Source organism: Falco cherrug, chromosome 3, assembly GCF_023634085.1.
Source record: "Falco cherrug isolate bFalChe1 chromosome 3, bFalChe1.pri, whole genome shotgun sequence".
Lineage (NCBI taxonomy): Eukaryota > Metazoa > Chordata > Aves > Falconiformes > Falconidae > Falco > Falco cherrug.
The window spans coordinates 91617260-91634108 of record NC_073699.1 but is presented as its reverse complement, the minus strand read 5'-3'; the positions used below and the strand labels follow the sequence as shown (position 1 = coordinate 91634108).

The 16849-nt window shown below is 43.6% G+C and overlaps 1 protein-coding gene across 1 annotated transcript; it reads right to left on the bottom strand.

Annotated features, from left to right (window-relative positions):
• Positions 1–6855: 6855 nt before the first annotated feature.
• Positions 6856–15394, bottom strand: LOC102057788 (heterochromatin-associated protein MENT-like). Its single transcript, XM_055705781.1, has 8 exons — positions 15259–15394; positions 13753–13929; positions 12744–12830; positions 12202–12339; positions 11538–11655; positions 10685–10827; positions 9453–9620; positions 6856–8382 (listed from the first exon to the last, which is right to left on the bottom strand). Exons 1-8 carry the CDS (start codon positions 15334–15336, stop codon positions 7972–7974), a joined length of 1320 nt encoding a protein of 439 aa, XP_055561756.1. The 5' UTR covers positions 15337–15394; the 3' UTR covers positions 6856–7971.
• Positions 15395–16849: the final 1455 nt, after the last annotated feature.

Here is a 16849-nt window from a genome sequence, read left to right as displayed (position 1 = left end):
TCAGTATAAAGTGTACAAGTCCCTGTTTTGAACTAGAATTACATTTTTGTGCTTATATTCACTTTGAATCTGACTGGTACATATGCCATACAAGGTTTCAAGAGTGTTATATGTGCCTTTTTTCCCCACACATTTTGTTTTTAAGTGCATGCAGGTTTTTTTGCCTGGAATAGCCATCTTATTTTCTTGCTTCAGAAATGTATTAGACATTATCATGTTTAGTTATGTGCTTAAGAAATGTTTCTGCTATGCATCTGAAACTGCTGATGTCTATTTTTTAGCTAAATGAATAGGAGAAGAAAAAACCCAACAAACAACAGTTAGTGGTACTACAAGTTTCAAAGATTGGCCAAAAATACAGGAAAATTAAGAAAGGGTACCCAAACTGTGTAGACACTCTTTGTGGTATATTCTAGCTGCTGCAAGATCCTGTTTAGTAAGAGAGAGTGGAGTTTCAAACGGGAGCAAATTGCCAAAGAAGAGGTGCTCTTGGTTTTTCTGTGCCAGGTGGAAATAGTGAGAGGAAAGAGTGAACTGCTGCAACCGGAATGGTAGAAACAAGGTTTCACAGCATCACAGTGCCTGAGCTGTTGACCTCAAGTGGATTGACCTCTGACAAATGGCCATAAAAAGTCTTTTGCTAAAACCTGTCATTTTCCTCTGGCATATTGATGATGTCATTTCGGCTTTTTTTGAAGCCATCTTTCATCCCCATCTTGCTCAGCATGGATGTGAGGTGGTATCTTTCTGCCTGTTTGATTGTTGTACACCCATACCTGTTCTCTGTAAATGGTCCACTCGGAGTAAAAAGCAGCACAATTTAAAATCAGTGCTAGGCTAAGTCCAATTACAGATTTTTACTCTGTAGGAAATTCCGCTCAGCTATATCCCCCCAGAAAGAAAATGAGACCAAGTTCACATCTGTTGCAATAGAACTCTAAAGGAGTGGACTATAAATAACATTCAAAGAGAAATCTCCTTGTGCCTGTTACTGATGGCAAAATAAAACCTTTAAAAATTTGAATGTATTTGCATTTCAGTTGTAAAGCAGGGGGGTTTATGTGTCCTTGTCTTGAATACTAACACTACACCGTCACTATAAACTTTCTTGTTTCCTTATTGTGTGCTGTCTGCTGGTTCTGTTTGTCATGAAGTCAGTCTGCCACAGGGGTGCCAGGGATCATTTTATAAAGCTGAGATTTGCCCCGTATTTCATTGTAGGATAAACTCAAAACATGTTAATATACTGTGTTTTGACACGCATGGAATCACTAAGTGACAGGCAGTCCATGCTCACAACATGTTTGTATTGAGGCTTGTCTCAGCAGTTTCCCATAGATACTTCTTTCTTCAGTTTTCAAAGGCCTAGGACCTTTTAAAGAGGAATTCATGGACCTGGAGTTACAAATTTGGATGATACAGGACATACCCAGGACTTCTTGAAAGTATTATTTGGAAATGAAGTCATGTAGCACCTATTACTTGGCTACCTTAGAGTATTTTATAAAGATGATTAAATAGCATTTCCCCAGTATGGAAGAATAAAATGGAACTGTCTTTCAAAAGCATCAAGCTACCCTTTGTGGCAGACAGGAAAGAAAGGACAGTGCTTGGGAGAGCCCTTGCTGAAAGGAGCATTGGAACACCATGACCTGTTCATGGTGTAGGAGCTGCTCTGCCCCACATCTGTTTTCTCTTTCCTTTCCCTGTTCCAGCCTGTCACCTCCAGGAGCCCCCAAGCCTTTTGGAACAACAGCAAACATGGTTAGCACATTGCACTGGAAATTCAAATTCCCAGGACTGCCTCCCTTGCTATACCCAAGTGTGGCATCCCAGCCTAACGGGGATTAGGGACTTGTGAAGCCATGGAAACTAAAAGGCTTGCAACTCTTTAACTTTCAGTACCGGCAGATGCACCTTCTAGATCTCAAAGGGCGTTAACGAGTGCGAGGAGTGAAAGTAACTGCAGGAGACTGGGCCCACATCTGTTGACCTGATTTGTCACCTGGGTAGAGTTGCTGCTTGCTAGGGGCATGCGTTTGGGATGTTGTAGAGAGGCTACTGAGGCTCATCTGTCCCTTCCCCTGCTGCTCTTATATGTAGGCACCAATGATAGTGCCAGGGGTGACCTGGGAAGTACAAAGCATGATCATAGGGCTCTAAGGGGAGTGGTCAAGGGCATGGGGGCCCAGGTGATGATCTCCTCAAGCCTGCTGGTGAGGTGGATGGGCCTGAGGAGGACTGGACAGTTAGCAGTTCACTGCACTGCTGTTGCCAGCAGCAGGGATTCAGTTTCTGTGGCCATGGGACCTCTCTGCTGCTTGGAAGAGAAGGGATCCGCCTGACTGGACAGGGAAAAATATCTTTGTCAACAGGCTGGTCAACCTAGTAAGGAGAGCTTTAAACTAGAAATGGGAATCATTCCTCAACAAACAAGGAGGTTGTGAATGTGGTAGGCATGCCAAGGGCCTGGGGTGATGGAAACAGGAAGGACATAGCAATCAACAAAGCAGCTAAAATGGAATCATTTCAAGCATAGACACGTAAATAATGAAGTACCTGCAGAAAAGCCTTAAGGGAAAACCCCTTAAGCCTGTACAGGGGAATCACTTGGATGCCTCTCTGAAATGCTGCTACACTCATGCAGGCAGCACGGGCAGCAAAGAGGAGTAGGTAGAAGGTTTTATGTGGTTACAAGGCTATTACCTCATTGGGATCATGGAGATATGGTGGGATAGGTCACAGGAATTGAGTGCTGCAGTGGAGGGATACAGGTTTTTCAGGAAGGACAGGCTGGGAGGGCAAGGACAGGGAGTTGCCCTTTGCATGAGAGAGCAGCTGGAATGCACAGGGCTCTGCCTTGGCTCAGTTTGGGAGCTGGTCAAGAGCTTATGGGTCAAGATTAGGGGGCAGGCCAACACAGGTGCTGTTGCAGTGGGCATCTGCTGTAGACTTCCTGATAAGGCAGTAGATGAGACCTTCTTCAAACAACCGAAAGAAGCCTGGTCCTTATGGGGGACCACCCTGATATCTGCTGGAAGAACAGTATATTAGGCCTCAAGCAACCTAAGGAGTTTCTAGAGTGCATTCATGACTTCCTGGCACAAATAATTGAGAAACCAACAAGGAATGATGCTTTGCTGGACCTGATACTGAGAAATAAAGAAGAATGGGTCATGGATGTGAAAGCTGGAAGCAGCCTTAGCTGCAGTGACCATGCGATGATGGAGCTCAGGATCCTACGAGGAGGGAGCAGGGCAAAAAGCAGGACTACAGGCCTGGATTTCAGAAGATCTTCAGAGATCTGCTTGAAAGAATTCCATAGGATATATCCCTGGAGAGAAGAGAGTTCCAGGAGAGCTGGTTGATATTCAAGGATCACCTCTTCCAAGGTCAAGATGGTCCATTCTGTTGAGTAGGAAATCCAGCAAATGTGGCAGGAGGCCTGCATGAATGAGCAAGGAGCTCCTAACTGAACTCGGACATAAAAAGGAGATGTATAAGATGTGGAAGCAGGGGAGGTGACCCAGAAGGAGTATAGAGGTGCCATCTAATCTTGCAGAAATAGGATTAGGAAAGTCAAGGTCGACCTGGTATTGAACCTGGCAAAGGATATGAAGAGCAGAAGGAAAAGAGTCTACAAGTACAAGACAAAAAATCTAGGGAAATCACGGGCCCACTGTGAATAGTGCAGGGGAAACCCTGACACAGGACATGGATGGAAAAGGCCAAGGTACTTGAAGCCTTCTGTACATCAGTCTTCACTGGTAAGACTGCCCTGCAGAAATGCTTGACACTTGAGCAAAAAGTCTGGAAAGGTGAAGACTTACTCTTGGCAGAGGAAGACCAGGTTCAGGAGTGTTTAAACAAATAGAACATATACAAGTCCATGGGGCCTCATGACTTGTACACACAAGTGCTGAGGGAGGTGGCTGATATCATTGTGAGGCTTCTCTCAATTGTCTTTGAAAGGCCATAGTGACTGGAGAAATTTCCTGAAGACTGGAAGAGGGCAGATGTCACAACTGACTTCAAAAGATTCAGGGAACTACAGCCTGTCAGCCTCACTTCAGTCCCTGGGAAGGTGATGGAGAAATTCCTCATGGAAACCATTTCCAGACACATGAAGGACAAGAAGTTGATTGAGACTAGTCAGCATGGATTTATGAAGATGCTTAATCAACCTGACAGCCTTCTACAGGGAGTTAACTAGCTTCATGTATGAGGGCAGAACAGTGAATGGTTTACCTTAACTTTAGTACAGCTTTTGACACTGTCTCCCATAACATCCTCATGGACAAGCTGACAACATATGAGTTTGTGAATTGAGCCCATCCAGGCCCAGAGGTTTTTGATCAGTGGCACAAAGTCCAGTTGGAGTCAAGTCAGTAGTGGTGTACCCTGGGGGTCTGATACTGGGGCCAGTACTGTTTAACATCTTCATTAATGGCCAGGATGCTGGGACAGAGGGCACCCTCAGCACATTTACAGACAATAGAAAACTGGAAAGAGTGGCTGATACACCAGAGGGTTGTGCCATTCAGAAGGACCTGGACACAGTGGAAAATTGGGAGGAGAGGAATCTGTGAAGTTCAGTAAGGGGAAATGCAAAGTTCTGCCTCTGGGGAGGAATAGCCCTAGGCATCTGTACACATTGGGGACTGACTGCCTGGAAAGCAACTCTGCAGAGAAGGACCTTGGGGTCCTGGTGAACAACAAGCTGACCATGAGCCAGCAGTGCACCCTCACAGCAAAGGAGACCAACAGCATTGTGGGACTGCATGAGAGTGAGTGATGCCAGCAGATCGAGGGAGGTCCCTCTCTGCTTAGCCCTAATGAGACCATGGTGGGAATACTGTGTCCAGCTCTGGGCTTCTCAGTATAGGAAAGATACGGTTCTCTATATCTTCCCCCTGAACAGGGCCACAAAGATGATTAAAGGAGTGGAGCTTCTTTCATATGAGGAGAGGCTGAAAGAGCTGAGACTTACAGCCTTGAGAGAAGAAAACTCAGGGCATCTTACCTATGTTCATAAAGACCTTATGGGATGCAATGAAGAAGAAGGAACAAGACTCTCCTTGGTGCCCAGTGAGAGGAAAAGAGGAAATTCAATCTGAGCACAGGAAAAACCTGTTTTCCTGTGAGGAAGGGCAAACATTGGCATAGGTTGCCTGGGGAGGTTGTGTAGTCTCCATTGGTAGAAGCAGACACTCAAAATCCAACATGGTCCTGTGCCACCTGCACTAGATGACCTTGTTTGCATAGGGGGTTGGACTAGATGATCTCAAGGGGTCAATTCTAACCTGAGCAAGTCTGTTATTCTGTAAGATGTAGCCTGTGTTGAAAGCCAAATGCTGGTTACCATGAAAATAGTATGGGGAGACACAAATGAAGCCGCTTTCAGTGTTTTTGCAGCAGATGAGCTCTGAAGGGTGTTTTCCCCTGGATGGGTTCCTTTCCATGTCTTTCATCCTTTTCACCTGCACCCCAAGTACGTCTTATACTGGAAGGCGTGCTTGTTGACATCATCTCCCAAACAAAGATGAGACTGGGAGTAGCTTGGTACCAAAATCAGCCTGTTTGACCCTTTGCACCTCTTACCAGCTGGTGGACACCATGCTGTAGTTCCTCAGGGAGCCTCAGAGATACTGCTTTGCAGAGCCCTTCAGTGTGGTATGAGTAAGGAGATGCACAAAAATTAGCATGGGAAGACCTTTCATTTGGTTTCGCATGGAACTCTTCTCACCTCTTTGGGCAATTTTTGCTCTTACATGAAGTGACTGTTCAAACCGGGTATACACAATTAAGGAGTTCCCAGTTATTACTTACTGTTGGATAGACACAACAGAAAGACGGGATTAACATGCTACAAGGCTAAGAATTAACATGCTTACCACCCTGATGAGTGTTTGCTGGCCAGGTGTCACTCAAGTGGAGGAGGGCTGGTCTTTGTTGCCCTCTAGAAGAGGCTCAGCCTCCATATTGCTGTTTTTTGCTTCTAATTCTTCTTTTTTAAAAAAGAATAATTGAGTTTTTATACCTCCTCGTGCAAGTGTTTGTCCTCCTGAAGCCTTGCTGTGCTGATTGTTCCATCCTAACAACTTCTTTGTTTTTGCTTTTCTTATTTTGCACAGCCCTCTCTTGACTGCTTTTCCACACCGAAACAACAAACTCCTTAGTAAAGCTGAGTCGATAGCATAGAACTGGGCTGCACCAAGGGAGGTCCTGGATGACAGACAGCTGAACCCTGAGCTGAGGGTTACAGGCAAGGGAGGGCACTGATTTTAGAAGCAGCATTTTGTACAGTGAAGATGCAGGTATACTTTGCTGGGAGGGGATGTATTTCCAAATAGAATACCCTTTGTGGAGGGGGAGTGAGTTGCAATTACAGGTGGAATTTTGCTTAGAGTAAATTTTTTTACATTACCTCTCTCCTGCATTCAGATCTTGTTTTAGATAATATTCTCTGACGTGGTTAGAGCACCACAGTGGCTACAAAACTTTTATGCTATTCCTTATAGCCACAGGAAAGCACAACTGCTGCCCTCCCAAGCCAACAGAGGGAACTGGTGTTCTGGGCTAGAGGCTTTAGTCAGACTTTTAATTTCTAGTGTGTTGTGACAGGTATGTTTAGTAAATACCTAGGATAGCATGCTGAATAACAGTGCGTTTGGGGCTGTTTGAAGCCTAGTGGAACTAAGACACCAGTGCATTAAAGTGTCTCATCTTTGTCCATCAGGATGATGTGGTGATTGACTTGGAATGGCAAGAATGGAAACATACTGCAGCCATGTACCTTACCGGGTGCTCTAAGAGAACTGGGTAACTCAGTGTTTTGAATAATACAAACACAACTCCAAGTAAATTTATTGTATTAAATGCAGGTCATGGTAAAATTATGAAGTAAAACATCAATCAAAATCTCACTGGTGTTTCTGTCAATACCATGACTATACTCGCTGCGATGCACTCATTGGTCAATAATGCAGGTAGCAAGGAAGCTGGGCAGATGCTAGCTGTGAAACAGGTATAATTAGGCAAAATGAAAAAGAGGAAGCAGATCTGAATTCTGAAGGTCTTAGATTGCATATCAATAAGAGGCAGCAAGAAGGCATGTTACTTATAGTTTTCTAAGCATTTTTGCTGGTTGGACCTCTTAGCAACATTAAACTACAAAGTTTAGAAAAATTAGGAAAAAAAGCAAGGTGATTAGAAGTCACCAATTAAATGTTAAGGACTGGACCATTTTCCCTTGCTGCAAGCTGCAAGGACAGGAGAGAAGGAATGTAATGTGTCTATATACACATGGTGAGACAGGGGAAGGTAAGGGTCATTTTGAGATTATTCTGGGTTTGTATTAAATTCTGTTAATTTTCAACAGCCTTTAAATCTGAAATGAACATAAGGAAACTGCATTGCAATGCAAATGCAGGTTTCCCAGTGAGGAAAAGAGAGCTTACAGATTTCTGCAAGTTTGGGGTTTTTTTTCTTTCAGAGATTTTTTTTCATCTCTGGGAGATTCAAGACAATGAATGCATTTCACCTGAAGTCAGCATTTGGCATAGGGCTAGAGGATGGCCTGTGTGCAGACAGCTTTTATGGCTCCACCTTACTCTCCAACAACAAAGCCAGAAGAGCAGGTTTGATGCAAGGGAGCAAAATTCTGCACTCTGTTTTATGTGGAGGGCTGTCTCAGTAGGACAATGGAAAGGAGCAGCAGATGGGTGGTCTTTGAGGTACAGGGTGGCTTTTAGGTACTGCCTTACTTGAGGGGGCAAGAAAAAGGACATACACTTTTGGTATGTATGGCTACATGGCTTAAGGCTTAAGCTTTTAACACTGCAGTTCACATTTTTCCATTGAACAGTGAACCCTGCATGCTGTGTGGGAGCAAATAAAAACTCATTCTAGGGGAGAGCATTTTTCCATTGAACAGTGAACCCTGCATGCTGTGTGGGAGCAAATAAAAACTCATTCTAGGGGAGAGCAGAATCTGCCAAAAAAGAGGATGCTTTTGGATTTGTTGTGTCTGATGAAGAAAAGAAAAGGGTGGTCAGCTTTAAATTTCAGAGCATGGCTAACAGGTGAACTTGTTACACTTGTATTTACAGTAGCAGCAGCTGCCTCAGTGCCATTCTCATCAACTGCAACAAAAGACTTGTGAAGAACTCTGGAGATCTGCACATCGCCCTTCTTAGCCATTCCGCTGAAATCAGCATCGCTGCCAAAGGCACTGTGCATTCCCATGCTGTTCAGCTTATCAGTGAGGTCATATCTCTCCTCTATTGAGAACTTAGGTAGATGCAGATCCACAAGAGTTGAGGTCATCTTCTCGGAATCAATCCATTCAGACAGCTTCTCATACGTCAGTTCTCTTTCCAGCTATCATTTAAGAAAGAGAAGGAATTTTGTTTGCCATGAAAAAACAGTTAACAACCTATTAATTAATCAATTTTATGGCAGTGTAATGAATTAAACCATTTTTAAATGGCAAATTTAATATTAAGCTGAAAGCATGAACTATAAATTGGTTTTACTGATGACCAGAGGCAGAGTGTGCAACAAATACTTGAGACTTAATGCCACCAAGTTTTGAGCACCACCCCTGCCAAACTCATTGTAAAAGAAAGACAGGGCACTCAACAGCCCCCATTTTCTGAAGTAGTTCTTTCCTCTCTTTTAATTCAGTCTTGATGTGAAGGAAGTTGCTGGGAGATTGCTGGCTGTACAGCAGTTGGTTTAGCCCAGTTTCCTAGAAACAGATTTTAATATTGCAGGTATCTCCTTGGCAATTTTAAAACAAACTGCTTCCAGCAAAGCCTTACACTGCTGTCTGTGTCCTGGGCACTATGTCACCAGGGTTCAGCTCAGATCAAATGGAGGAGAGCAATGAATAGTATTCTTGACATGATAGATGCCAAGAATTTAACAATCTTGCAACCGTAGTAACTACAGCAATTATAGTAACTACTAAATTATTGCAGCAAATGTAGTCTCGTCAAAATCCTTGCTTTTCAGATAGCAAATGCATGTTGGGGCAAACAAAATGAGACTAAGATGGTGCATAAACTTCCAGGCCATGGAGAAGAGGTGTCTGTTTTCTCAGGAGGCTGTGACTACTTGTGCGGTACTGTCCCTCCTGAATGTCCAGTGAAGGGAGATTCTACCCTTACAAATCATGTAAGATTGGGTGTCAGTCTTGGCACTGTTGAAGAGCTAAGCATCGGATTATGCACAGTGTTGGCTGTCATCAGTTCTTACCAGACTAAGGGCACTCGGTGTGGAGGAACTTTCATGGGATTAGATAAGTATTAGAGGAAATGAATTCAGCTAGCGGAGGAGATCAAACAGCATGTCCTCAGAGGGGGAGATATGGTTGCCAGCCTGTCTGGGTTTGGGTTTTTTTTAACGACTGAATGGTTGTACGAAATGGATGTAGCATACTTTTTTACCTGTTCGAGACCTGTAGTGGTGTCTTTGATGTCATCAGGAAGGAGGATGAACATACTGAGTTCATGTTTCTCATATGGCAACTCGATCATTTTGGAATTCATTGTTTCCATGGTGAGAACTGGAAAGGTATGTCTCCTGTGCATCATCTTCACAGGCTTGGTCTTGTTCTGTAAAGTATTTATTTATAAGTAAGAAATCATTCCTTGGAAAGATGACAATGACTCAGTGCAGTGGAGGGAAACTTTTGTAAGCCGCTTTTACAACAGTGATTTGTCATTAATTTCCCCAAGTTTTTCTTGAGTGGACAATATTGCTTATCTTGGTGTTTGTCTCAGAGAATTTTGTTGGGGGCTGAACTGACCAATTTCTCTCTTCTCCCCAAAACATGCATAACAGCCCACAGAGGAGGAGGAAAAGAGTTAGAAACATCTGGAAGGATTAGAAGAATGGGGTAGGTATGGGATATGGGCTTACAACCCTACGGCAGAGAAACAGCTATGCTTTAAGAGGGTGAGTGTTGTGCAGTTTTTCTGCAGTCTCCTCTCTGGCAGTAAAAAGTGACTAGCTGATTGCCCTTTATGTCACAACCCCTAACAGAAGATAACACTAATGTCTGAGCAAAGGGGCTTATGATGATGGGAGTTTCTGGCAAGCAGTTGCCTTTGCAGAAGTATGCAACCTCTCTTTAACATTCAGGTAAGCAGCCGATGTCTACAAGCTAATCAGAAGGCAGAAGCTGCAGTTGGTGGAAATTGCACATCTTTCGATGTGAATTCATGCCTCTGGATACATGCCATTAACATTTTTTCTAGTCTCACCCAACTGCGCACCCATTCAGGGTACCCTGTTGCAGCTGTATCTGAGCGGGTACGTCTGTGCCTAGCTAGGCTACACACCACAGGTACCATACTCGCCCATGACATGGCATGTGGTTGCCGTCCATCAAGCCTGGACTCTCAAAGTCATGTTTTTATAATCTAGCCCTTTTAGCACTGTTTTACAAAATGATCTTAAGTGATTCTAGTGCTTTTGGAAACGGTAGCTGTTATCTGGATCTCTCTAACATTTACCTCAGCAGTATCTTAATGTTGTGGTGAGCTGAGCACTGCAACCAGCTTTTCACAGTCTAGTTACCACAGGGATACCTAAAAGACTTATGAAATCAAAAGATTGCAGCAGTAGGTGTTGTCATCAGGCTGTTTATGGTAAGAAGGATCGTGGAGGATCTTACCTTGCTCATTCGGAAGGGTTGCAGATCTGTAAATTCTTCCAGAAATTTCACTTTCCATTCTGCCTTGAAGTAAATGGCATTTACCAGGATCAGCTTGGTGTGCTTTGCCACATCTGGTGAATTCAGCAAATTCTTGATTTTGCCTTTTGAAATCAGAAGAGTCAGGTTTCATTCCAGTGCAGCACAGTGAGGGCATGTTTTAATTCCTTTTTCTCTTGGTTCAACTCCTTAGTAAAAAAGTCCATGCCTCAGTGCCATACTCCCTAAAATACTCCTGTGACATAAACCATTAGTTTGTTTACAGTTTCCAAAGCTGTTTTCTGCCTGGTTCTCCTGACTAGCTGACAGGGATCAACTCCTTCGCCAAAAAATGTCACAGCTTCGTGACAAGCAGCTAGAAGCAGAAAGCCATATACTGCCTCACCAGATGGTTATGCCAAGTAAAAGGCCAGCACCTCAGGGCAGCACAGGATGGTACAGCTAGGTAGTCATCCCCACCTGCCTTGGAGCACACTGGTAGGCAGAGGTGCTTCTTCCCTCTATATCCTCTGCCTGTGGTGCATGGGTGCAGCACCAGGGCAGCAGCTGTGCTTGAGGACCAGCTGACACAAAGCATGGCAGAGTTGATGGGAGCCTCCTCAGGGAGCTCGCAGAGGTCTGGATCTGGTCTTTGAAGCTGTTTAAGTGTGCTGTTCTTTCTCTGTCCTCCCCCTGCATCTCTGCTCACTGTCCACATTGGAAGACAGTACCTGGCTGCTGCAGTAGCACGTGGGGAAGCAAGGCCGCCTGCCCAAAGGCAATGGCAGGCTAACACAATAGGAGAGGAAAGATGCTGGGGTTGAGCTCAGCTTACCATCAGTTTGTTTTTCAACCCAAGCATTGATTTCCTTTCTGGATTGTTCTGGTGCTGTCTTAAAGTTGACCTTCTGTGGCTCTGCTTTGTAGTAGTTCTTACTGAGCTGTAGATATATCTGAAAAATAACCAAACCAAACAGAACCAAAAAAAAAAAAAAAAGTTCTATACTATACCAGATATTTCAGTCCCAAAGGGCAGTTCTTAACTCTTGGACTTCTTGATAGCTTCTTGGGCCTAGAAGAGGACTGCAGGATCTTGCTTGTTACTCTCTGTTGGACTGAGTTAACAGTTAAGAAATAACCAAAGGACAGAAAATTCCCCTCTTTGGTCCCCACTTTCATTTGGAGAAGTGGGGAAGGCTGTGCACATCCCATGGATGTGCCTATTTTAATGTCTCATTTCCCAGTTCCAATTATTAAGGTTCCAATGATAAAGCCGTATTGCACAAAAAGGAATCCCTACACTACAGTCAAAGGGCAATGCAACCTGAAATTGTGTGAGCAGACTGACTGGTATATTCCAGTTAAGTTTGTCACTGGAATCCAGGGCTCTTATTTGCAGTATCCAGAGTCAGATTCAAACCTGTTCTATTCATGGCAGGCAATTAAAGTGAGAAATTTTTTTTGCACATTTTCATACTCCTCTCTGAGATTTAACTTACGGGCAGTAATGAGAAGGTTTTCTCCACATAAATACGGTTAGCACTTCTCAGTGAGTAGGCGGTTCTGGGTTTGTTGATGGCAGTCAGGAGTTCTTTGAAGCCAGAATGGATAGCTTCAGCTTGCCTGTGCTCAGGATCCTTGGGAAGAGAAATCATACATTCAGCAATTGTATTTTTGCATGAAGTTTTCAAAGTCATGCTAAGTCATTTGTGTGGGAGAGGGATTTGGTTCCACTCTCTTACCACTCTCGTGCTTATATTTTTCCAAATTTACCATCACTGCAATTTGCAGGGATCTGTTTATGACTGGATTAACTGATTTGCCATATAGCAAACCTTCCAGAGTATCACAGTGACTTGTCCTTCCATGTTTCTCAGAGTCTGAGTGAGTGAAAGGAACTGAACTTGAACCTGTTGTGAAGTATGTTGGGGTTTGTACTTTAAAAAGGGGTGCAGACAGGAAATACTGGACCCCTAAAGCTGTATCTGGACATTTTGATTCTGGAGATTCTTTATCTTGGGATTTCAGTTCTAATAGATACCATTTTTCTTCTCTTTGGTCTCCCCCGAGAAGGTCTGGCCACAGAAGAAGAGCTTTCAGTGCCTGCTGCTTGAGTGAAATGAAGAGCCTGCAAGCAGAGTTTCCAAAGGTAAGAAATAGGCATGAAGGAACTGGTGTGACTTAAAGCCGAATGGGAATCCAACGGTTGTCTTGTTTTGATCCTTATGATAACTCACTGTGCTGTCTGCTGCTTAGATGACTAATCAAAGGGATGCTGAAGCTGTAGTATAGGTAAATCCCATAGAGAAACAATGAGGAGCACTGTCCCCCTCCCAGAGCGCTGATGCAGTGCTCCTGTCTGCATGCTGCAAGGCTGAACTCCCTTCCACCGTTGTTGCTGTCAGCAACAGCAACGTGTCTGTGCAAACCCGAGTGGTTCTCCCATAATAATGGTACAAAGTGTCTGCATGAGAGTGCGGTGACACAGAGAGTGCTGGCCAGTACTAAGCACCACAGCTCCCTCTGAGCCAGCAGTGTGCCCATGTGGCATTAGGAAGGGTTGGGTCAAGGGATGTGGAGATACCAAAGCCCATCCTGCTGGATTGTCAGGCAGCTGTTGAGGAAACCATAAATCTAGATAGAAAGATGCATGCTGGCCAGGGGAGAGAGGGAGGTTGCTGGGATCTGCAAGCCTCCTGCCAATTAGTTAGGAGCTACTGGCATCGGCTGTTTGCTTCTCAAAGGGAATATCCTATCTGTGACAGAATCATAGAATTACAGGATAAATTAGAAGGTGTAGAATAATTTAGAAGAAGTCAGGTTCAGAGAACCTCTGTGCCTAGTGTGTGATACCCACAGGGCACTTGCTCTTAAGGGAGATGTGGGGGATCTGCTATGAAATGAGTAAAATTTGCCATTCACGTTTCATTCTCTGGTCTGCCTTGGTTCCTTGTCATTGTGGTGGCAAGTTTTTCTATCTAATACTAAATTTTGCAGCCATTAGAGGAGCCAGGTATTGTATGGGGTGTATGCTTCACAGAGCAGCCTACCTCTGCCATCTCTGTTGCTGTATTCCCTTTTGCACCCAGGTACATCAGAGCTAGAGCAGATGATATGCTCCAAGGGGAAAAGAAAATGTTTTTGCCCTTGTTGGTCTCATCCAGCTTGTTAAAAATATCAACTGTAAACTTGCCAACTGATGTTGAGACCAGTTCCATGGCTACAACCTGGAAAGAGGCAAAAGGCAGAATTATATTATTTGAATGTTTAAAATTATGTACACAGTGTATATTAGTAAGAAATGTTACATGTTCAACTCAGTGCATTGGCACCCGATAAAACTAAGTTGTATGTTTTATCTTCCACACAGATACTATTTGCTACCCAGACAAAGTCTTCCTATAATTGTACATAAGTCTTCTTTTATACAGCTGTAGTTTTCTTTGTGTTTCTTTCTGCCTTTGGTTTTCAAAAATGTGCAGATTTGTAAGCTGCATATTTTTCTTCTTTTTTGTCTTTAACTAATGATTTATCAAAGTAATGTTCCCAGGGGAATTTAAATGCAGGTTTAGTACATAGGTTCACAACACTCCTGGGTTTCTCCTGGGTTTAAATGGTTTAAAATTTACTTAATTTTGGATCTGTATAGAATTGAGAGCTGATACTGAGAAGGAATTTAGGCATATTTCTTAGCTCATGTGCTTTTCCTGGGAAGCCACCTGTTCTGAGTAGTATCATGAATAACTATAAAATAATAAACCTATTATTTGCCTTTATGCTGATGGAGTTTTATTCATGATGTGTACCTCCCATCCCTTCTGTATGTTCCAGCAATTTTATTTTCCCCAGAAACTGGCAGATCCCTTGAGGTTATGAGTATCGCAGACTTTAAGATATCTGCCCAGTGGTACCTGCCTCATGTTGTTTTTCAGTTAAGAGACCAGAAATGTTGTTGATGTTATTGCTGTTATTGTTGTTGTTGTTATTAAAATTTATATTTACGGAATGGAAAAACAGCAACTGTGGAGCAATCTCTGAAGTCTACAGGTATTTGTCAAGTGTTCAGTTGCCAAACCCCTACAGTTCTTCTGGCAGTCAGCGTGCTGTCAGTACCAAATCTGTAACACAGAGTGATTTTCTTTCCTTGGGGAACACAAGCAAGAGAGCATCAGGATGGAAATTTCTCTGTTTTCCGCTAATGAATACTTGCCTGAGTCCCTGGCCTGATAACATGCAGTGCTGTGCCTTTGCAGAATGGAAATAGCCTTTGCTTCACCTGAAGTATAGGACTCTTTTATCAAACTGAAGATTTTAATTTATAAGCCTGTTACTGCCCTAAGAAAACTTTCCTTTTTGTGATCAGTTCTGCCCCAAATTAGCAGTTTTCTTTAGCCTCACAGATTTATTTTCTCTAAGGGTTGGCATCTAGAGAAACATGAGGCAAGAATAAGGCACTATAACACTGGTATATTACAATTTCCTATACAGTCATGCAAGCCACAGATAGCTGTTTTTAAAGCATCAGAGAAGTTACTTAAATTTGTTGAAGTATTTACCTTTAATCCTGTGGGAGAGAAGACTTCGGTCCTGTCCTCGGTCAGGTTCTGTGTTTGTGTGTTAAGCAATGAATACATTTAGAAATACAGTGCAGTAGCTTGCACCTCCCTTTCCTTTTCCCCTACACCCAGGTTGTTTCTGCCTACCCAAAGATCCTTTCTAACACATCCCCAAAAGGTCTTGTGTAATTTTGTCCTCTTTGTTGACCTTGTCACTTTTCAGTTTTAAACTTTTCAAAAGGACAATGGAATTAAAATCTCAGCTCTGCTGTTACACCACAATGTTCTACTGACAGGATAGCAGAACAATTCACCTATTCCAATGGTCTTCTGGTTTTGTGGAGACAACTGCTCTGTTGTTTAAAATAAATGACTAGTAAAAAGGTTACACAACTAGAATGCTTGGGTTTGGTTTCTGGATGTAAGCAGATATTGTAAGCCTGATTCTCCTCTCTGGCTTTGTACAGCTGTGACTCCTGAGTTTCAAATGGGGTACGTCAGCATAAAATGTCAAGTTTAGTGATTGAATTAGACACTGTGGGTCCAGCTTGAGACTGACGATCATTTGGAGCATAGGCAGAGGCAAAGCCATGAGGGACCTTTCAGGGTAAGGGGTGGACACCCCACTGGTTGTGTGGGTGAAGGAATCTCACTGCAGCCATGGCTGGGAACCATGTGAGAGAAACACTGCAAACACTGAGTGCGCAGTACTTGCATGTAGTGAAGGAGAACAAGGACTGAAACAACCCTGGGAGGACTTGAGCAAGGATGGAGTGAAAAAATACAACAAGGGCAAAAATGGCACAGTAGTTATCACTCTGCAGTCCCAGAAGAGAACAAGGCTGCTGTTGGGTGATGGAAGAAGGTGGTGGCAACAACTGTAAGACCCTGGGGAACAGGGGAAGGGGAATGGAGGAAAGGAAGGAAACTACTGTGTGCTAAGCATTTTGCTGCAAGCCTGATTACAGGAACAGAGTGGGTCAAGTTTTCTAAAAAGTGGTAGAAATCAATGTTGTGCAAGGCAATGAAGAAACGCCAGAAATCAAGTAAGTGTTGGTTTTAGTATGATGAGTAAGTCCTTAAGAAATCAGGAGAGCAGAAAGGTCAGCTGAATGGTTAGGTGGTGGGAAAACCCAAGCCAGGAGACTCCAAGTCCCAAAGAAGTATGCCAAGAGTGAGCAAACTAGCTCCCCTTGCTGATCAGGATGCAAGGATGCCAGGCAGGATGAGAAAGGGAGGTGGCAAGGCAGAATGGCTGTTAACAAGAGAGAGAAAATCACGTAGTTTAATTGAAAGGGACATCCAGGTTTCACCCTCCTGCTTGGAGCAGGGCCATCAGTAGATAAGGTCAGCCACAGCCCTTCCAAGGACGGAGATTCCCCAGCCTTTCTGGGCAACCTTCTCCAGTGCTGTGCTGCTCACCCTGGGAAAAGGTTGTTCCCTAATGTGCAACTCACCCTTCAAGTGTTGTGGCCATTGCCACTTGGTAATTACCTGGCACTGCCAAAGGGACATTAACTCTGTCATCTTTGCAGTCATGCTTAGAATAGTTGAAGGGGAGAGAAAAGGTGACTCACTTTTCCATTGACTT

Bases quoted from the DNA above. Each gene is read 5' to 3' on its own strand.
- LOC102057788 (XM_055705781.1), bottom strand. From the start codon at position 15,336: ATGTATTCATTGCTTAACACACAAACACAGAACCTGACCGAGGACAGG. The intron at 12,831-13,752 runs GTAGGCTGCTCT...CTCTGCTTGCAG, and splicing joins CAGCAACAGAGATGGCAGAG to GCTCTTCATTTCACTCAAGC. The intron at 9,621-10,684 runs GTAAGATCCTCC...AATACTTTACAG, and splicing joins AACCCTTCCGAATGAGCAAG to AACAAGACCAAGCCTGTGAA.